The 19,146-nt window shown below is 37.9% G+C and overlaps 1 protein-coding gene across 1 annotated transcript in view; it reads right to left on the bottom strand.

Annotated features, from left to right (window-relative positions):
• Positions 1-19,146, bottom strand: part of TRDN (triadin) — a 372,809-nt gene that overhangs the window by 2,277 nt on the left and 351,386 nt on the right. The window contains exons 37-38 of the mRNA XM_065888711.1: positions 2,472-2,510; positions 658-696 (exon numbers count right to left, since the gene is read on the bottom strand). Of these exons, the coding sequence (XP_065744783.1) occupies positions 658-696; positions 2,472-2,510 (78 nt within the window). The remainder of the gene's footprint in view (positions 1-657; positions 697-2,471; positions 2,511-19,146) is intronic.

Below are 19,146 nucleotides of genomic sequence, written 5' to 3'. Positions count from 1 at the left end.
ACCTATTTTAAAAATTGCTTCCTTTAGTCTGTCCAGCAATGACTCTTATGCATATGTGAATTCAAGATGTATTGCTTTACCATCTGAAGAAAAATATCTAATTTAGAAGTACTGAAATAATGAGAATCTTGGACATTGAATTTTGTAACTGCATATGAATACTGATTGCATTCTAAAATCAACGATCCCAGAGATTGAACATTAAGAGCCTGCCATATATCGAGAACAATCCAAAAGAACTTTCATTCTTAGAATGAGTCTCTAAGCAATTGAATTGCTGAGACCTAGTTCTACATTTTTTTCTTTTTGATATAAAAAATTTCAGCATATCACTTCAGCTGTCTTTTTACAAAGCAGACAGTAGCACGCATTTAAGCACAGATTCGGTTGGAGTGCTCAGGGTCAGAGCTGTGTAGAACGGTTTGCAATAAGTGCCACTTCCATCATTACTTTGTAATTCCTCCAAATATGTGCCACTTGCCTGACGCAAAAAATGCAGAACTTCTCTTTGAAATGTAAGAGAACTACTTTAATGTTATTCTTCATGTCTGTGCTAAAACTCTTTTTCTTTTTCTTCTTAAGGGAGTCTGAAGTTTCAATTTATATATACCATCTACAGAATGCCTCAGTAGTTTTAATCTTTTTAAAAAAACTTACTTTTTTGCTTCTTTGTGGAAGACACATCTTCAGCTTCTTCTAGTAGATACAAAAATATGAAAGTAAATAACTTGTACATTCACAGCTATTATACAAATATGTAGAAAACTGAAAAATGTCCAAAAATGCACAGTATGAAAGAAACAGGAGCTACTTGCCCTCTTTAGAATATACTCTAGGTTCTTATTCAGATTCTGTTCAGCCTTTAACTACAAAATTTAGTAGGTGAGATCCAGGAGTAGAAGAGGAGGCAATGAAAGAAAAGAATGGGAAATGTTACAGGCAATTGTTCAGATAGAAACTGGTCCTGATGTTAATGGAGGGCTAGCTGACACCCATTCCTTTCTCAGAAGAGGTTTTTGATGCTCAGAGTTATAATATGTTAAGGATGGAATCTAGCTATGAAGCAAACATTTTAGTCAAAATAATTTTAAATTTGTGAGAGACATGTTTTAATGATCATCCTTGTCCTGAAAGAATAGCAGCAGGCTAGCATTCTGTATCCTTTCCTTCTCTCATGTGATTCAAGGACCCTTTTGCTTGAGTGATATGCACCATGTGTATATCTAACAAAGGATAATTTGACACTATCCATTTGAACCCCCTTTCCCAGGTTAGAAGTTCTTAACTGGTGTCCACAGATGAACTTTTGAGAGTTTCCTGTAAAACTATGAAATGTTAAGATATGAGTGTGTCTGTGTGTTTCATCTAAAGCAGGTTTTAGATTTCATCAAATTCTAAATGAGTCAAAAAACTTCCTTCTCAAAGTGTGATCCATGTGCCAGTAGTTTCAGCATCACTTGGGAAACTGATATAAACACAGTTCTTGGTCCCCAACCTCAACTTATTTCATTTCAACAAGATTTCCAAATGATTTGTGTATAAAATTGTTTGAGAAGCTATGGTCTAGAAATTTTAAAAATATATTAAAAGTTATAGTTTTTAATAATTCAAGTTTTTAAAAATCTAAGAATTTTAGTATTCAAAAATATCTTAAGACGAGTGTAAATCATTTCATAAGAATCAGAAAATTATTCTCTTGTGTCTTTTCTCAAACTGCTATTTTCCACACTGTTAATTAATTCCAGACACTGCCACAAAACTTATATTTTGATGACAAGAACACCTCTTAGGCAAACTCTTATTGTCCACAGGCAAGTCTCGAAGTAGAACAGCAAATATCTATCATATAACAAGCCAAACTAGGAAGCCAGGAAACCCTTCAGGAAAAAAATGCATTAAATTAAATTAGTTGAAAACCTTACAATACAGATGAGGAAATTTAGTCCTGGAAATACTCGCCTAAGGTCATGTATCTGGTTGTAGCAAATTTTTCTGAGGTTTGAGATCTGTCTTCCTCCCTCCCTCCCTCCCTTCCTTCCTTCCTTCCTTGCTTCCATCTTTCCTCTATGCTATTGTTGCCAGTATAAGCAAGTTATCTTAATTTTTCTTAATAAACACATCAATCTCATATTTGAACATTTATGTGAACCTCCTGCTGTCAAATAACATCTCCCCAATCCTTGGTGAAATGATAATTTTGAAATATTGTGATTGTAAGCAGATTGGCCAACTAATTATTCACTAATTACTTGTAAATATATCAGTGTCCAGTTAGGCTTCAATATATGGATATATATATATATATGTTTTCCAAATAACGTACAAAAACTGTTTATTTACAAATAAGTCTACCTCTAAACATTGCTTAGGTAAAGCTGAAAACCAGATCAAGAATAGTTAAATAAAACAGACAGAAAAAATATTGCAGACTTAAGAGAAAACTCATAGTGAACTGAAGATAACAACCTTACCTTTAGCTTTCGTTGAAGCTGGTACATCTTCAGAATCTTCTCCTAGAGAGTAAAGAAAGACATATCAATTCATGATCTATTTCTCAGATTTCCCAAAGAGGAAATATTGTATTTAAAGGTTTTTTAAGAGATAGAGGGTCTCTTAATCTATAAACTCAGCATGAAGTGTCTCTATGAATAAGAACTTTGTGATAAATAAGGCAACTTCTCTGACTTGGGCAGAGGGTGGGGAGGAAATAGATGCTGTGCCAGGACTGTGGTCAGCAGGCCAGTGAAGTCTGGCTAGGGCAAGGAGAGCTTGCAGTGACCCTCCCAAACATGCTTGTCCTCCTCTGACTCCTAAAACTGCTTCCCGAAACCACAATCACTTTTGGAATTTCGGGAATTTGAGGTAAATAAATTCATACACATATGGCAGATCAAGAGGAAAATCTCTGCCCATGTATTTTATTAGCTGACTGACTTCTGACAGTCGTAAAGGCAATGAAAAGGCATTAAAAGCTGAACAAAACTCAAATATATAAATGATGACTCTTCAGGTGCATTAGGTATATCGCTTGGTCTTTTGTGTAGTCTACTTAAAAGGTAGATAGTGGAATAATGCGGGAGTAATTTTAAGTCGGAGATCATTCTAATACAATATAATTAAATGATCTTTAAAGTTTTATATCAATTTTTTAGCACTTGTCATGATTGGAAAGAGGATCATTTTTGTATTGTTTATTCAGATTTTGCATACCAGCTGTCCACAAATACAAAAGGGGTAAAATAGGTTAGTATACAAATTTTCTCTAATAGGGAAGAAATGTGACCTTCAGGAAGAGATGTTACTATGTAAAAGAACAAAATGGGAAAAAGAAACAAAATTGCTAGCATTTTTTATGGTGAATTATTAAAGTTTCAACCTGATTAGTTTTTAAAATATTTAAATACAAGCTTAACTCAATTAAATACTGAATTAAGTGACCTAAAACTGTCCTATCAACAATTATAAATCAGGGAATGATTAAATGATACTTTTAAGTAAAATAATACTTATTTTTTTAAAAATATCAGTTCTTAGATGAATCAAGTAATAACTATATTTAATTGTGTAGTCAAAATCTGCTAATTTCTATGAAGGATGTTCACAAAATTAAAATGTTACAAGGTCCTGGTACAAGAAATATATATTTTACTTTTGTAGGTAATAGCACACTTAAAACTAAGGCACCTATTCTCTGGATCTATTTGTTACTCCTGGGGAAATAAATATGGATAGAATAACAACCTTAGTTTCCTCTCTTTTGCAAAATCAGTATTCTGAACCAGAGTAAACTAGCTACAGGTGATAAAATCTGGCAAGAACGGAGTCACACGTCAATCACTCAGGCTAACCAGGAGAACAGAGGCACAAGGTAAACTGTAAGCCTAGGGCAATTGCTGTAGACATGCAATCTCTGTGTAAGCAACTTAACAGTAACAGGAGTTTACTGATCTAGGAATACTTCATGAGATTTTCACTACTCAGAATACAAAAAATGGAGAAAAGCACTAAATACGTTTACTCTTGTAACTTGTGCCTTGATTGGGCAAGTGGTGGTTTGGACAAAATACTTGACTCTGAATGGATACAGTCATTATTATAAAAGAAGTATGAAAATGTGCCAGGGGAATTTTGAGTGACTTGCTTTTGGGGGAGGGGTAGTTAGAAAGACTTATGAAGAAAGACTAGATCCAGCAAAGGACAGAGGATAGTTGAGGAGCACGGTAAACGCTGAGGACGGTAGGAGAACCACATCTGGAAAGCTTGGATAGGATTGTCATGTGCAAGGTGTTTATAGATCAGGTTGAGTTGTCTCTATTTAATGTCAGAGCAAATGAAGGTTGTTCAAGAGAGAAATAATATTTTAGATGTACTTAGTAAAAACAAGGCTAGAACATAAGAGAATGGATTCAGAGAAAGAAATTGGGAATGCATTTTAGTAGTCAACCTAGAAACCATGATTTCTGCAACTAGGAGTCACTGAAGGAGTTGAGAGTAAATGAGGCTTTCTATGCAGAGTTAAATAGAATTGGGCATGTGTGAGTGAAAGTGATGAATACAATAAGGGATAGCACCATCCACTATTTGAGTTTGGAGAAAGGTAGTGGTGCCATTCCCAGCAAGGAGGGAAACCTAAGAGGCACTTATTAGCTGGGGATCATGAAAAGTTTCGTTTTCTTTGAGTTCAGTTGTGGTGTTGGCCAGTCATGAAATTGCAAATGTCGAGAAAGAAGCAAGACAGAGAAGGCAAGATGACTGGAAAAGTTTAGAATTGATATGTATTGAGTTAATGGACAAAACTGGGAGAGTTGAGGCATCACTTTCTTTTTTTTTTTTGGCTGCGTTGGGTCTTCATTGCTGTGCATGGGCTTTCTCTAGTTGTGGAGAGCAGGGGCTAGTCTTCGTTGTAGTGCGCGGGCTTCTCATTGTGGTGGCTTCTCTTGTTGCAGAGCATGGGCTCTAGGCGTGCGGGCTTCAGTAGTTGTGGCTCGCGGGCTCTAGAGCACAGGCTCAGTAGTTGTGGCGCACAGGCTTAGTTGCTCTGTGGCATGTGGGATCTTCCCAGGCTTGAACCCGTGTCCCCTGCATTGGCAGGTGGATTCTTAAACACTGCGCCAACAGGGAAGTCCTGAGACAATATCACTTTTAATGATGGCAATAATAGTTAGTATTTCCTAACACTTACCACATGCTGGGTCTTATTAAGTAATTTCACATGTATAGCACATTCAATCCCTACAACACCTCTCTGAGGTAGGTGCTCTTATTTTAAATCTCCTGTATAGATAGAGCAGAGAGGGGTTAAGTGCTGCCCAAGGTCATAAAATGAGTGAGTGGCAGGGCTAGAGCATGAATCCCAACTTGCCTGAGTCAGATCCACTTGAATGAGGATTTATATTTATGGCACAAAGAGAGCACCTATAATGTGCCATCAGTTGTACTAAGCACAAATAGTAACACATTTCACCTCCTCAGCAAATCTGTGAGGAGGGTACTATTATTATTCCCATTTTACAGAAGTATCGATAATTGAAGGATAGAAAGTCAAGGTCCCAGAGTTAGTAAGTGGGGAAATCAGGATTCATACTCAAGCATTTGGGTTCCAGAGACTGTGTTGTTAACCACTATGCCATTCTACCTTTGAGAATGGCCGTCTAAACTCAGTACTCTCTGACTCCAGAACCTATGCATTATATTGCTCAACAAGTATCTGCCAACATGCTCAGACAGAGTCAAAGTTACACATGAGCCATGCACTTGTGCAGAGCAGAGATAAAACAGTGTTCCTCTAAGCGTGGCCCTCTGCTCTTCCAACAATCTGTTTTCCTTTAGTGTGGACGAATACAAGAGTTACCTAGTTGCCTTTGGAAATGGTAATGACAATGAAGAGGAAAGTATAATATCTGTTCTGTTTGCCTAGCCACTATAAGTAATGTAGGCAGTCATATTCCAAATAATGAAGAATAAAAATTATCTTGAGTTTCAAATTGTAGACTCCATCCTATACTTACATAGAAACTTAGATTCCAAAGGAACCATAAATATCAGGAAATCCAACCATCCATCTAAAGCAGATGTGTCCACTGTAGCAGAGTCATTGAACAAATGGGAGTTCTTGTCTGTGTGGCTACGATTTTGATCTTTTGAACATGTTGATATTACGGGCTGGCATTTGTATAGTTCTTTATACTCACTGAATTGGAGCTATAGACACAAGTTTTTAAGAGCTATTAGTTTGGGGAGACCTTCAAGATGGCGGTGGAGTAAGACGTGGAGATTGCCTTCCTCCCTACAAATACATCAGAAATACATCTACATGTGGAACAACTCCTACAGAACACCTACTGAATGCTGGCAGAAGACTTCCTGAAATGCAAGAAACTCCCCACGTACCTGGCTAGGGCAAAAGAAAAAAGAAAAAACAGAGACAAAAGAATAGGGATGGGACCTGCACCAGTGGGAGGGAGCTGTGAAGGAGGAAAGGTTTCCACACACTAGAAGCCCCTTCGCGGGTGGAGACTGCGGGTGGCGGAGGGGGGAAGGTTCGGAGCCGCAGAGGAGAGCGCAGCAACAGCGGTGTGGAGGGCAAAGCAGAGAGATTCCCGCACAGAGGATTGGTGCCAACCAGCACTCACCAGCCCGAGGCTTGTCTGCTCACCCGCCGGGGAGGGTGGGGGCTGGGAGAGGCTTGGGCTTCGGAGGTCGGATCGCAGGGAAAGGACTGGGGTTGGCGGCATGAACGCAGCCTAAAGGGGGCTAGTGCACCACAGCTAGCCAGGAGGGAGTCCGGGAAAAACTCTGGAGCTGCCTAAGAGGCAAGAGACCATTGTTTTGGGGTGCTCGAGGAGAGGGGATTAAGAGCGCCGCCTAAACGAGTTCCAGGGACAGCGCGAGCCGTGGCTATCAGCACGGACCCCAGAGACGGGCATGAGACACTAAGGCCGCTGCTGCCACCACCAAGAAGCCTGTGTGCAAGCACAGGTCACTACCCACACCTCCTCTTCCAGGAGCCTGTCCAGCCCGCCACTGCCAGGGTCCCGTGATCCAGGGACAACCTTCCCAGGAGAACGCACGGCACGCCTCAGGCTGGTGCAACGTCATGCCGGCCTCTGCCACCGCAGGCTCGCCCTGCATCCATACTCCTCCCTCCCCCCGCCCAGCCTGAGTGAGCCAGAGACCCCGAAGCAGCTGCTCCTTTAACCCCCTCCTGTCTCAGCGGGAACAGACGCCCTCAGGCGACCTACACGCAGTGGCGGGGCCAAATCCAAAGCTGAACCCCAGGAGCTGTGCGAACAAAGAGGAGAAAGTGAAATCTCTCCAGCAGCCTCAGGAGCAGAGGATTAAATCTCCACAATCAACTTGCTGTACCCTGCATCTCTGGAATACCTGAATAGACAATGAATCATCCCAAAATTGAGGCGGTGGAATTTGGGAGCAACTGTAGACGTATGTGTATGCTTCTTTGTGTGAGTTTGTCTGTATAGCTTTTCTTTTACCATTTGTCCTAGGGTTCTGTCTGTCTGTTTCTGGTTTTGCTTTTTTTTAGTATAGCTTTTAGCACATGTTATCATTGGTGGATTTCTTTTTTGATTTGGTAGCTCTCTTCTTTCTTTCTTTTTTATTTATTACATTTAAATTTTTAACAATTTTTTAATAACTGTATTATTTTTCTTTCTTTCTTTCTTCCTTCCTCCCTCCTGCCCTCCCCCCTCTTTCTTTCTTTCTTTCTTTTCTTTTCTTTCTTATTTCCTCCCTTTTTTCTGACCTGTGTGGCTGACAGGGTCTTGGTGCTCCAGCCGGGTGTCACGCCTGTGCCTCTGAGGTGGAACAGCCTAGTTCACGACATTGGTCCACCAGACACCTCCCAGCTCCATGTAATATCAAACGGTGAAAGCTCTACCAGAGATCTCCATCTCAACGCTAAGACCCAGCTCCACTCAGTGACCAGCAGGCTACAGTGCTGGACACCCTATGCCAAACAACTAGCAAGACAGGAACACAACCCCACCCATTAGCAGAGAGGCTGCCTAAAATCATAATAAGGTCACAAACACCCCAAAACACACCACCTGATGTGGCACTGCTCACAAGAAAGACAAGATCCAGCCTTATCCACCAGAACACAGGCACTAGTCTCCTCCACCAGGAAGCCTACACAACCCACGGAACCAACCTTCCCACTGGGGGCAGACACCAAAACAATGGGAACTACAAACCTGCAGCCTGTGAAAAGGAAACCCGAAACACAGTAAGTTACGCAAAATGAGAAGACAGAGAAAAACACAGCAGATGAAGGAGCAAGGTAAAACCCCGGCAGACCAAACAAATGAAGAGGAAATAAGCAGTCTACCTGAAAAAGAATTCAGAGTAATGATAGTAAAGATGATACAAAATCTTGGAAAAAGAATGGAGAAAACACAAGAAACATTTAACAAGGATCTAGAAGAACTAAAGTGCAAACAAACAATGATGAACAACACAATAAATAAAATTAAAAATTCTCAAGAAGGAATCAATAGCAGAATAACTGAGACAGAAGAACGGATAAGTGACCTGGAAGAAAAAATAGTGGAAATAACTACTGCAGAGCAGAATAAAGAAAAAAGAATGAAAAGAGTTGAGGACAGTCTCAGAGACCTCTGGGACAACATTAAATGCACCAACATTCTAATGATAGGGGTCCCAGAAGAAGCAGAGTATAAGAAAGGGACTGAGAAAATATTTGAAGAGATTACAGTTGAAAACTTCCCTAATATGAGAAAGGAAATAGTTAATCAAGTCAAGGAAGCACAGAGAGTCCCATACAGGATAAATCCAAGGAGAAACAGGACAACACACATATTAATCAAATTATCAAAAATTAAATACAAAGAAAAAATATTAAAAGCAGCAAGGGAAAAACAACAAATAACACAAAAGGGAATCCTCATAAGGTTAACAGCTGATCTTTCAACAGAAATCTTGCAAGCCAGAAGGGAGTGGCAGGACATATTTAAAGTGATGAAGGAGAAAAACCTACAACCAAAATTACTCTACCCAGCAAGGATCTCATTCAGATTTGATGGAGAAATTAAAACCTTTACAGACAAGCAAAAGCTAAGAGAATTCAGCACCACCAAACCAGCTTTAAAACAAATGCTAAAGGAACTTCTCTGGGCAGGAAACACAAGAGAAGGAAAAGGCCTACAATAACAAACCCAAAACAATTAAGAAAATGATAATAGCAACATACATATCGATAACTACCTTATATGTAAATGGACTAAATGCTCCAACCAAAAGACATAGACCAGCTGAATGGATACAAAAACAAGACCCATATATATGCTGTCTACAAGAGACCTACAGACACATACAGACTGAAAGTGAGGGGATGGAAAAAGATATTCCATGCAAATGGAAATCAAAAGAAAGCTGGAGCAGCAATTCTCGTATCAGACAAAATAGACTTTAAAACAAAGAGTATTACAAGAGACAAAGAGGGACACTACATAATGATCAAGGGATCAATCCAACAAGAAGATATAACAATTGTAAATATTTATGCACCCAACATAGGAGCACCTCAATACATAAGGCAAATGCGAACAGCCATAATAGGGGAAATCGACAGTAACACAATCATAGTAGGGGACTTTAATACTCCACTTTCACCAACAGACAGATTATCCAAAATGAAAATAAATAAGGAAACACAAGCTTTAAATGATACATTAAACTACATGGACTCAATTGATATTTATAGGACATTCCATCCAAAAACAACAGAATACACATTCTTCTCAAGTGCTCATGGAACATTCTCCAGGATAGATCATATCTTGGGTCACAAATCAAGCCTTGGTAAATTTACGAAAATTGAAATCATATCAAGTATCTTTTCTGACCACAGTGCTATGAGACTAGATATCAATTACAGGAAAAAATCTGTAAAAAATACAAACAGATGAAGGCTAAACAATACACTATTAAATAATCAAGAGATCACTGAAGAAATCAAAAAGGAAATCAAAAAATACTAGAAAAAAAGGATGAAAACACGGAGACCCAAAACCAATGGGATGCAGCAAAGCAGTTCTAAGAGGGAAGTTTATAGCAATACAATCCTACATTAAGAAAGAAGAAACATCTCAAATAAAGAACCTAAACTTACACCTAAAGCAATTAGAGAAAGAAGAAACAAAAAAACCCCAAAGTTAGCAGAAGGAAAGAAATCATAAAGATCAGATCAGAAATTAATGAAAAAGAAATGAAAGAAACTATAGCAAAGATCAATAAAACTAAAAGCTGGTTCTTTGAGAACATAAACAAAATTGATAAACCATTAGCCAGACTCATCAAGAAAAAAAGGGAGAAGACTGAAATCAACAGAATTAGAAATGAAAAACGAGAAGTAACAATTGACACTGCAGAAATACAAAGGATCATGAGAGATTACTACAAGCAACTATATGCCAATAAAATGGACAACCAGGAAGAAATGGACAAATTCTTAGAAATGCACAAACTTCCACGACTGAACCAAGAAGAAATAGAAAATATGAACAGACCAATCACAAGCACTGAAATTGAAACTGTGATTTAAAATCTTCCGACAAACAAAAGCCCAGGACCAGATAGCTTCACAGGCAAATTCTATCAAACATTTAGAGAAAAGCTAACACCTATCCTTCTCAAACTCTTCCAAAATATAGCAAAGGTAGGAATACTCCTAAACTCATTCTATGAGGCCACGATCACCCTGATACCAAAACCACAAAGATGTCACAAGGAAAGAAAACTACAGACCAATATCACTGATGGACATAGATGCAAAAATCCTCAACAAAATACTAGCAAATAGAATCCAACAGCACATTAAAAGGATCATACACCATGATCAAGTGGGATTTATGCCAGGAATGCAAGGATTCTTCAATATATGCAAATCAATCAATGTGATACACCATATTAACAAATCGAAGGAGAAAAACCATATGATCATCTCAAAAGATGCAGAGAAAGCTTTTGACAAACTTCAATACCGATTTATGATAAAAACCCTCCAGAAAGTAGGCATAGAGGGAACTTTCCTCAACATAATAAAGGCCATATATGACAAACCCACAGCCAACATCATCCTCAATGGTGAAAAACTGAAAGCATTTCCACTAATATCAGGAACAAGACAAGGTTTCCCACTCTCACTAGTGTTATTCAACATAGTTTTGTAAGTTTTAGCCACAGCAATCAGAGAAGAAAAAGAAATAAGAGGAATCCAAATTGGAAAAGAGGAAGGAAAGCTGTCACTGTTTGCAGATGACATGATACTATACATAGAGAATCCTAAAGATGCTACCAGAAAACTACTAGAGCTAATCAATGAATTTGGTCAAGTAGCACAATCGAAAATTAATGCACAGAAATCTCTTGCATTCTTATACACTAATGATGAAATATCTGAACGTGAGATTAAGAAAACACTCCCATTTACCACTGCAACAAAAAGAATAAAATATCTAGGAATAAACCTACCTAAGGAGACAAAAGACGTGTATGAAGAAAATTATGACACTGATGAAAGAAATTAAAGATGATACAAATAGATGGAGAGATATACCATTTTCTTGGATTGGAAGAATCAACATTGTGAAAATGACTCTACTACCCAAAGCAATCTACAGATTCAATGCAATCCCTATCAAACTACCACTGGAATTTTTCACAGAACTAGAACAAAAAATTTCACAATTTGTATGGAAACACAAAAGACCCTGAATAGCCAAAGCAATCTTGACAAAGATACATGGAGCTGGAGGAATCAGGCTCCCTGACTTCAGACTATACTACAAAGCTACAGTAATCAAGACAGTATTGTACTGGCACAAAAACAGAAATATAGCTCAATGGAACAGGATAGAAAGCCCAGAGATAAACCCACGCACCTATGGTCACCTTATCTTTGATAAAGGAGGGAAGAATATACAATGGAGAAAGACAGCCTCTTCAGTAAGTGGTGCTGGGAAAACAGGACAGCTACATGTAAAAGAATGAAATTAGAACACTCCCTAACACCATACACAAAAATAAACTCACAATGGATTAAAGACCTAAATGTAAGGCCAGACACTCTAATACTCTTAGAGGAAAACATAGGCAGAACACCCTATGACATAAATCACAGCAAGATCCTTTTTGACCCACCTCCTAGAGAAATGGAAATAAAAACAAAAATAAACAAATGCTACGTAATGAAATTTCAAAGCTTTTGCACAGCAAAGGAAACCATAAACAAGACAAAAAGACAACCCTCAGAATGGGAGAAAATATTTGCAAGTGAAGCAACTGACAAAGGATTAATCTCCAATATTTACAAGCAGCTCATGCAGCTCAATGTCAAAAAAACAAACAAGCCAATCCAAAAGTGGCAGAACACCTAAATAGGCCTTTCTCCAAAGAAGATATACAAATTGCCAACAAACACATGAAAGAATGCTCAATGTCATTAATCATTAGAGAAATGCAAATCAATACAAAATGAGATATCGTCTCACACCAGTCAGAATGGCCATCATCAAAAAATCTACAAACAATAAATGCTGGAGAGGGTGTGGAGAAAAGGGAACCCTCTTGCACTGTTGGTGGGAATGTAAATTGATACAGCCACTATGGAGAACAGTATGGAGGTTCCTTAAAAAACTAAAAATAGAACTACCATACGACCCAGCTATCCCACTACTGGACATATACCCTGAGAAAATCATAATTCAAAAAGAATTGTGGGCTTCCCTGGTGGCACAGTGGTTGGAAGTCCGCCTGCCAGTGCAGGGGATGCAGGTTCGTGCCCCGGTCCAGGAGGATCGCACATGCCACAGAGCGGCTGGGCCTGTGAGCCATGGCCATTTGAGCCTGCGCGTCCGGAGCCTGTCCTTCGCAATGGGAGAGGCCACAGCGGTGAGAGGCCCGTGTACTGCAAAATAAATAAATAAATAAATAAAAAGAGTCGTGTACCAAAATATTCATTGCAGCTCTATTTACAATAGCCAGGACATGGAAGCAACCGAAGTGTCCATCAACAGATGAATGGATAAAGAAGATGTGGTACACATATACAATGGAATATTACTCATCCATAAAGAGAAACGAAAGTGAGTTATTTGTAGTGAGGTGGATGGACTTAGAGTCTGTCATACAGAGTGAAGTAAGTCAGAAAGAGAAAAACAAGTACCGTATGCTAACACATATATATCGAATCTAAAAAGAAAAAATAATGGTCATGAAGAACCTAGGGACAAGACAGGAATGAAGACACAGACCTACTAGAGAATGGACTTGAGGATATGGGGGGGGAAAGGGTAAGCTGGGACAAAGTGAGAGAGTGGCATGGACATATATACACTACCAAACGTAAAGTGGATGGGTGGTGGGAAGCAGTCGCATAGCACACAGGGAGATCAGGTTGGTGCTTTGTGACCTCCTAGAGGGGTGTATTAGGGAGGGTGGGAGGGAGGGAGACGCAAGAAGGAAGAGATATGGGAACATATAAAGAAAGAAAAATTTTTAAAAATTAAAAAGAGCACTATTTCTGGAAATTGTTAGGGTTAATTTTCAGATTTCATGGAATTAAAGACTGAAGAGGTGGTGAAGAATTGGTGGGAAACTTAGTTCAGAAGTGTGGTTGTAAATGAAAGCAGAACGAAAGCACAAGAGCTTCAGTAACTGAAATGGTAAGAGACATTTTATACAAGGGAATCATCTGAAGATATTTGTCAGCAGGGGGAAGAGGATCTCTTAGAGTGAGAACTGAAGTGGGATTGAGGGAGCAGGGGAAGCAAGAAAGGATGGAGTCAAGGAGGAACATGGAGTGATAAATCTTGGGAGAAGCAATGCTTCTTCACCTGAGCATGAGAGGGTAGTGGTGGGTAAAAAAGGGAAAAATTAAAAGAGATTGTAATTTGGAGAGAAGGACAATTTTAAAGAATCCAGAATGATAGCATAGATTGTTAAATTTATTTTTCTTATTTTTACAGATAACATTTTCCTGTGTAGTGCCCAGTTTGCTCTGCATTCTCTTAGCAAACAGGATAAATAAATAAAAACTACCTAAATAATGCATGTGTATGTACCAGCAGTTACTGCATGTTTATTTCTACTGGCAGTCTATTCTGATTTGTGCAGAGTTTCAGGAATTACTCATAGGTAAGCATCTAGGATCTTTAGGCACAGACACAAAAGTAACTTAGCATGGATTTTTGTATTCTTCCTCACTCTTCTTACTTTATCTAATTCACAGCATCACCTTGTGTCTGCAGAAATATTGAAAGCTCCAAATTATTTTCTCAGCTGATTTTTTGATAGATTATCTGTAAATAGCCTGATAGAATATTATAGTCTAAGAGTTTATGTGTTTTCAAGATATCCTAAGAATCTATAGTAGTTCAAGGCAACACCTGACAGCTAGTCTATTTTAGCTGTCAGGTTTGAAATGCTCCTTCTATACATTGTATTATTTAAAATGATCATGAGTTTTAAAGAAAATTAACTGCTACACTAAGCAATCTCCACAGATTCTCGGAATTGCCTGCAGGGAGTAATGAAGTATGCAGAAACAATTCACATTTGGACTTTTGCACACAGTGAAGCCAAGGGTATTCAATAAAGTATGCAATCCTTTCTGAGTGTCTGTCCCGTCACTCTAGGGATAAGACACAACTGTTTTGAGGGCAATGTCAGAACAACTTACCATCACCAGTAAATGAACATGGCCACATTGCTGGTACCCGAAGACTAATAATGGACAGTGACAAACATTTCACCAACTATGCCTTATACACAGACTTTCTCTGGGATCTAGCAGAAGGTGTGATCACAGGGGATGAGCACTGCAGCTAGTGCCTATTTAGAAGGCTTTGGCCAAAAGTAAGTGCTCCATTATTTTTTCTCCTGGAACAAAATCTCCATGAATTTAATCACCCATTTTCTAAAAAAGTAGGACTGTTTTAAGTCCACCCCAAAATAAGTGAGATTTTTAAATTATTATTTTATCTCATTGTTTCATCCATTTTGACACAAAATCTTATAAGCAAAGCCTATCTCTAACAAGGGAAGTAACCTATTTTCATCATTATCATCATCATCCTCACAGATAGCAATTAATGATCACTTACTATGCACCAGTCACTTATGCACTCTTTTTTATCTTACTTCATCTTCCCCAAATTTCAATTAGGTAATTTTATTATCACTATTCACATTGAAAAAAAATAAGACTACTAAGCACAAAGATGCTAAGCAATTTACCCAAGCTTTTAAGTCATGATGGGAACCCAGTCCCTCTGAAACCAGTTTCCCTGTTATCAGCCACTACCCTGTGAAGACTTCTGTAATTCTACCATGTATTCATTGCTAATTTGTTTTTAACAAAGACTACACTGATGTTAGTATCCATCAACATTCCATTGCAGCAAGTGATATCCAATAAGATTCCATTTCACCAAGGGGCCTCCAATAAAAAAGGGAGTCAATCATTTTATCCTGAATTAAGTTTTCATATATATACCACAAGAAGGCATGTTTTCCTTTTTCAAAGGTCTGTGTCTTTATGTATTAACTGAGGATGAGGATGGTTTGGTTTGAAAGAAGATTAAATTGAGGATTCTATGATTAAGATTGTCTAAAATTTTAATAACAAATTTCATTTTATACAGCTGTCTGGAACGAGGCTATCAGATATTTTACTTTTTAATTTAGAAAAGTAAGGCATGAACCTTGGTTAAAACAAGATTTGTAGGGCATCCCTGGTGGCGCAGTGGTTGAGGGTCCGCCTGCCGATGCAGGGGACGCGGGTTCGTGCCCCAGTCTGGGAGGATCCCACATGCCGCGGAGCGGCTGGGCCCGTGGGCCATGGCCACTGAGCCTGCGCGTCCGGAGCCTGTGCTCCGCAGCGGGAGGGGCCACAACGGTGAGAGGCCCGTGTACCGCAAAAAAAAAAAAAACCCAAAAAACAAAAAACAAGATTTGTGGGTGACATTAAAAAAACTCTTAGGCACTAATACTTCTGATACTATGGTAGACAATAACGACAACTACAAAATCACATCTTTTGTTGTAGTGCTGCATTCAGAGGAAGTAAAGGAATCTCCAAACAGAATCCTCCCTCCTGCTCCACGAAGGGGACAAAACCCTGCTGATACACGAAAAGTGAAGTCATCCTGAGGACAAGTGATTATATTAAAACTGGAACTCAAAAACTAAGTGTACAAGGAACAAAGTGGGGGTGCAGGGGCTAAGTGCCCTTATTAGGTCAGAGACAGTGGGATGAACATATGACTGTCCCAGGGGCTCCTGAGAAGACAGCAGTTTTCAGATCTCCTCCAAATCCCACCATAAAGACAGATAGCAAAGGCCATGGACAATATTTATTACAAAATGGAGTGAACCCTAAAGTACTTGTGAATGGGGACAACTGGCCAGTCAAACACCCACCAGGTATCAGTGTTTGCAGAAGAGGAAGCAGGAGGAAACAATGGGGATTCTGAGATACCTGAAAATAGGGAACCCTACTACAGCCAACAGATATTTTCTGAAAAGTGAGTCAGAACAACTTGAGATCATCAGTTGAAACTGGGAGGGACTTTGCCCAGTCATTAGCAGGTGAGCATAAAGTGTTCACCGTGAGGTCTAAGTGCTGATGCCATCAGGTACCCTATGACCTTGAGAAACTGATGAGCCAGTGTTGACTTTCAAGACAGGACCCCTCAAATGGTAAGAAGCTGCTAGGAGTGGAATAAAAGTTGAGCAGGACAGGGACAATAGAGACAAAGAAAGATAAGGTCAGATAAAAATGAGGGAAAGAAAAATAAATAGGACCTCATAATCAAAGTCCAAACACAGAAAAGACCATCATGAGTAACAGTCTGAAAAAGCAACAAACAACAAATTTATATCACAAAGTACTTCAAATACTGAGATTTTCAAATTCAAAATTTAATATATATGAAATGTTTTAAGAAATAGAATATAAATTTATAAGGACAAGCAATAGGAGATTGTGAAAATAAATAAGATTTGAAAAGTAACTTATAATAAAAATATAACATATAAAAGCTCATTGGATTAGTTAAAATAATCTAGAGCTCAAGATATAATTAGTGAATATATATATTAGAACTGATTAAATTCTAATCAGAATAAATATGGCATAGAGACACAAGGAGATGAAAATTCTGAAAGAGATGTTAAGAGAGAACAAATAGTATACATACATAACAGATTCCTAATCAGCAGTAGGAAATAAATTAAGACACCATATTTGAAGAAATAATGGCTATGAATCCCCCAAATTGGTAAAAGAAAAAAAAATTGTGTCCTGGAAGCACTTCACAATAAAAAGAAGCTCTTGTTCCAATGAACTACAGTGAAACTGTAGCAGATAAAAGGCAAAGAGAAAATATATTTAAAGAAGCCAACTCTATTTACAATAGCCCAGAGATGGAAACAACCTAAGTGTTCATCATCGGATGAATAGATAAAGAAGATGTGGCACATATATACAATGGAATATTACTCAGCCATAAAAAGAAACGAAATTGAGCTATTTGTCATGAGGTGGATGGACCTAGAGTCTGTCATACAGAATGAAGTAAGTCAGAAAGAAAAAGACAAATACCGTATGCTAACACATATATATGGAATTTAAGGGAAAAAAATGTCATGAAGAACCTAGGGGTAAGACAGGAATAAAGACACAGACCTACTAGACAATGGACTTGAGGAAATGGGGAGGGGGAAGGGTAAGCTGTGACAAAACGAGAGAGTGGCATGGACATATATACACTACCAAACATAAAATAGATAGCTAGTGGGAAGCAGCTGCATAGCACAGGGCGATCAGCTCGGTGCTTTGTGACCCCCTAGAGGGGTGGGATAGGGAGGGTGGGATGGAGGGAGATGCAAGAGGGAAGAGATATGGGAACATATGTATATGTATAACTGATTCACTTTGTTATAAAGCAGAAATTAACACACCATTGTAAAGCAATTATACTCCAATAAAGATGTAAAAAAAGAAAAATTCTGATAAAATACTAACCAAAAGAAATCTGGAATAATTATAATATCAGACATACTACACTTAAAAAAAGATCCCTATATGGAATACAGAAGTTATCATATAAACATGAATGTTCAGTTCACCAGAAAGATATAATTAAACTAGTATAAAACTTATAGAACAGTTAACATAAAAATTGAAAAAACTATAGGCATAAGCTGATAACTTTCCATCATAGGAGATTTCAATACAGTTTATTCAACTATTGATACTTCAAATATTCAAAAAATTAATGAAGATACAGAGTATCTTCACACACAAACTTGACTCAATGGATATAGAATTGTGCTTCCAACTATTAGAAAATGCACATTATTCTCAATAATATATGGAATATTTACTAAAGCAGACAATATATTAGTTCATAAGAGCTCAACACATTTCAAAGAATACACCATTTTCTCTGACCAATACACAATTAAGTTAGAAGTTGATTAAAAGAGGATTATCTTTATAATTCCCATAAGTTTGGAAATATTAAAGTACTTAAAATTCTAAAACTTCCATGTAATATAATAATTAAAAAGTACAATGGAATTAAAGAATGCCTAAAACTGAATGATAATACTATATATATACAAGCTTGGGAGATGCTGTTGAAGTAGCACTTAAAGGAAAATTTATTGCTTGCCATATGTGTAGAAAGGGTAGAGACTAATAAAATAAGCATACATATTAAGATGTTTAAGAATGAACACAAAAATCTTAAATAAATCAGAATCAAAGCAAATATACATTAATAGTAGAATAGATTAAAATGTATTTATTCACAAAGTACTATACAGCAGTGAAAATGAATGAACTATAACTACACAGAAACACTGATGAATCTGAGAAGCATAACGTTAAGTAAAAAATCTCAGAATATGTCTTATAATGTGAAATATATATGAACCGGTGATAAAATTAAGAAAAAAAATCAAAAGAATTGAAAAAAAAAACACCAAAATTCAGTGTTTTAGTTACCTCTGCCAGGAATCAAGAGATGGGATGGGGAGAGTCCAAAGGTAGAGCCACATTATTTTTAGTGTCTAGTTTTTAAATATACACATATATGT

Source organism: Phocoena phocoena, chromosome 12 (assembly GCF_963924675.1).
Source record: "Phocoena phocoena chromosome 12, mPhoPho1.1, whole genome shotgun sequence".
In the NCBI taxonomy this organism is placed as follows: Eukaryota; Metazoa; Chordata; class Mammalia; order Artiodactyla; family Phocoenidae; genus Phocoena; species Phocoena phocoena.
The sequence above is the reverse complement of the archived record's forward strand: the minus strand, read 5'-3'. Positions and strand labels throughout refer to the sequence as shown.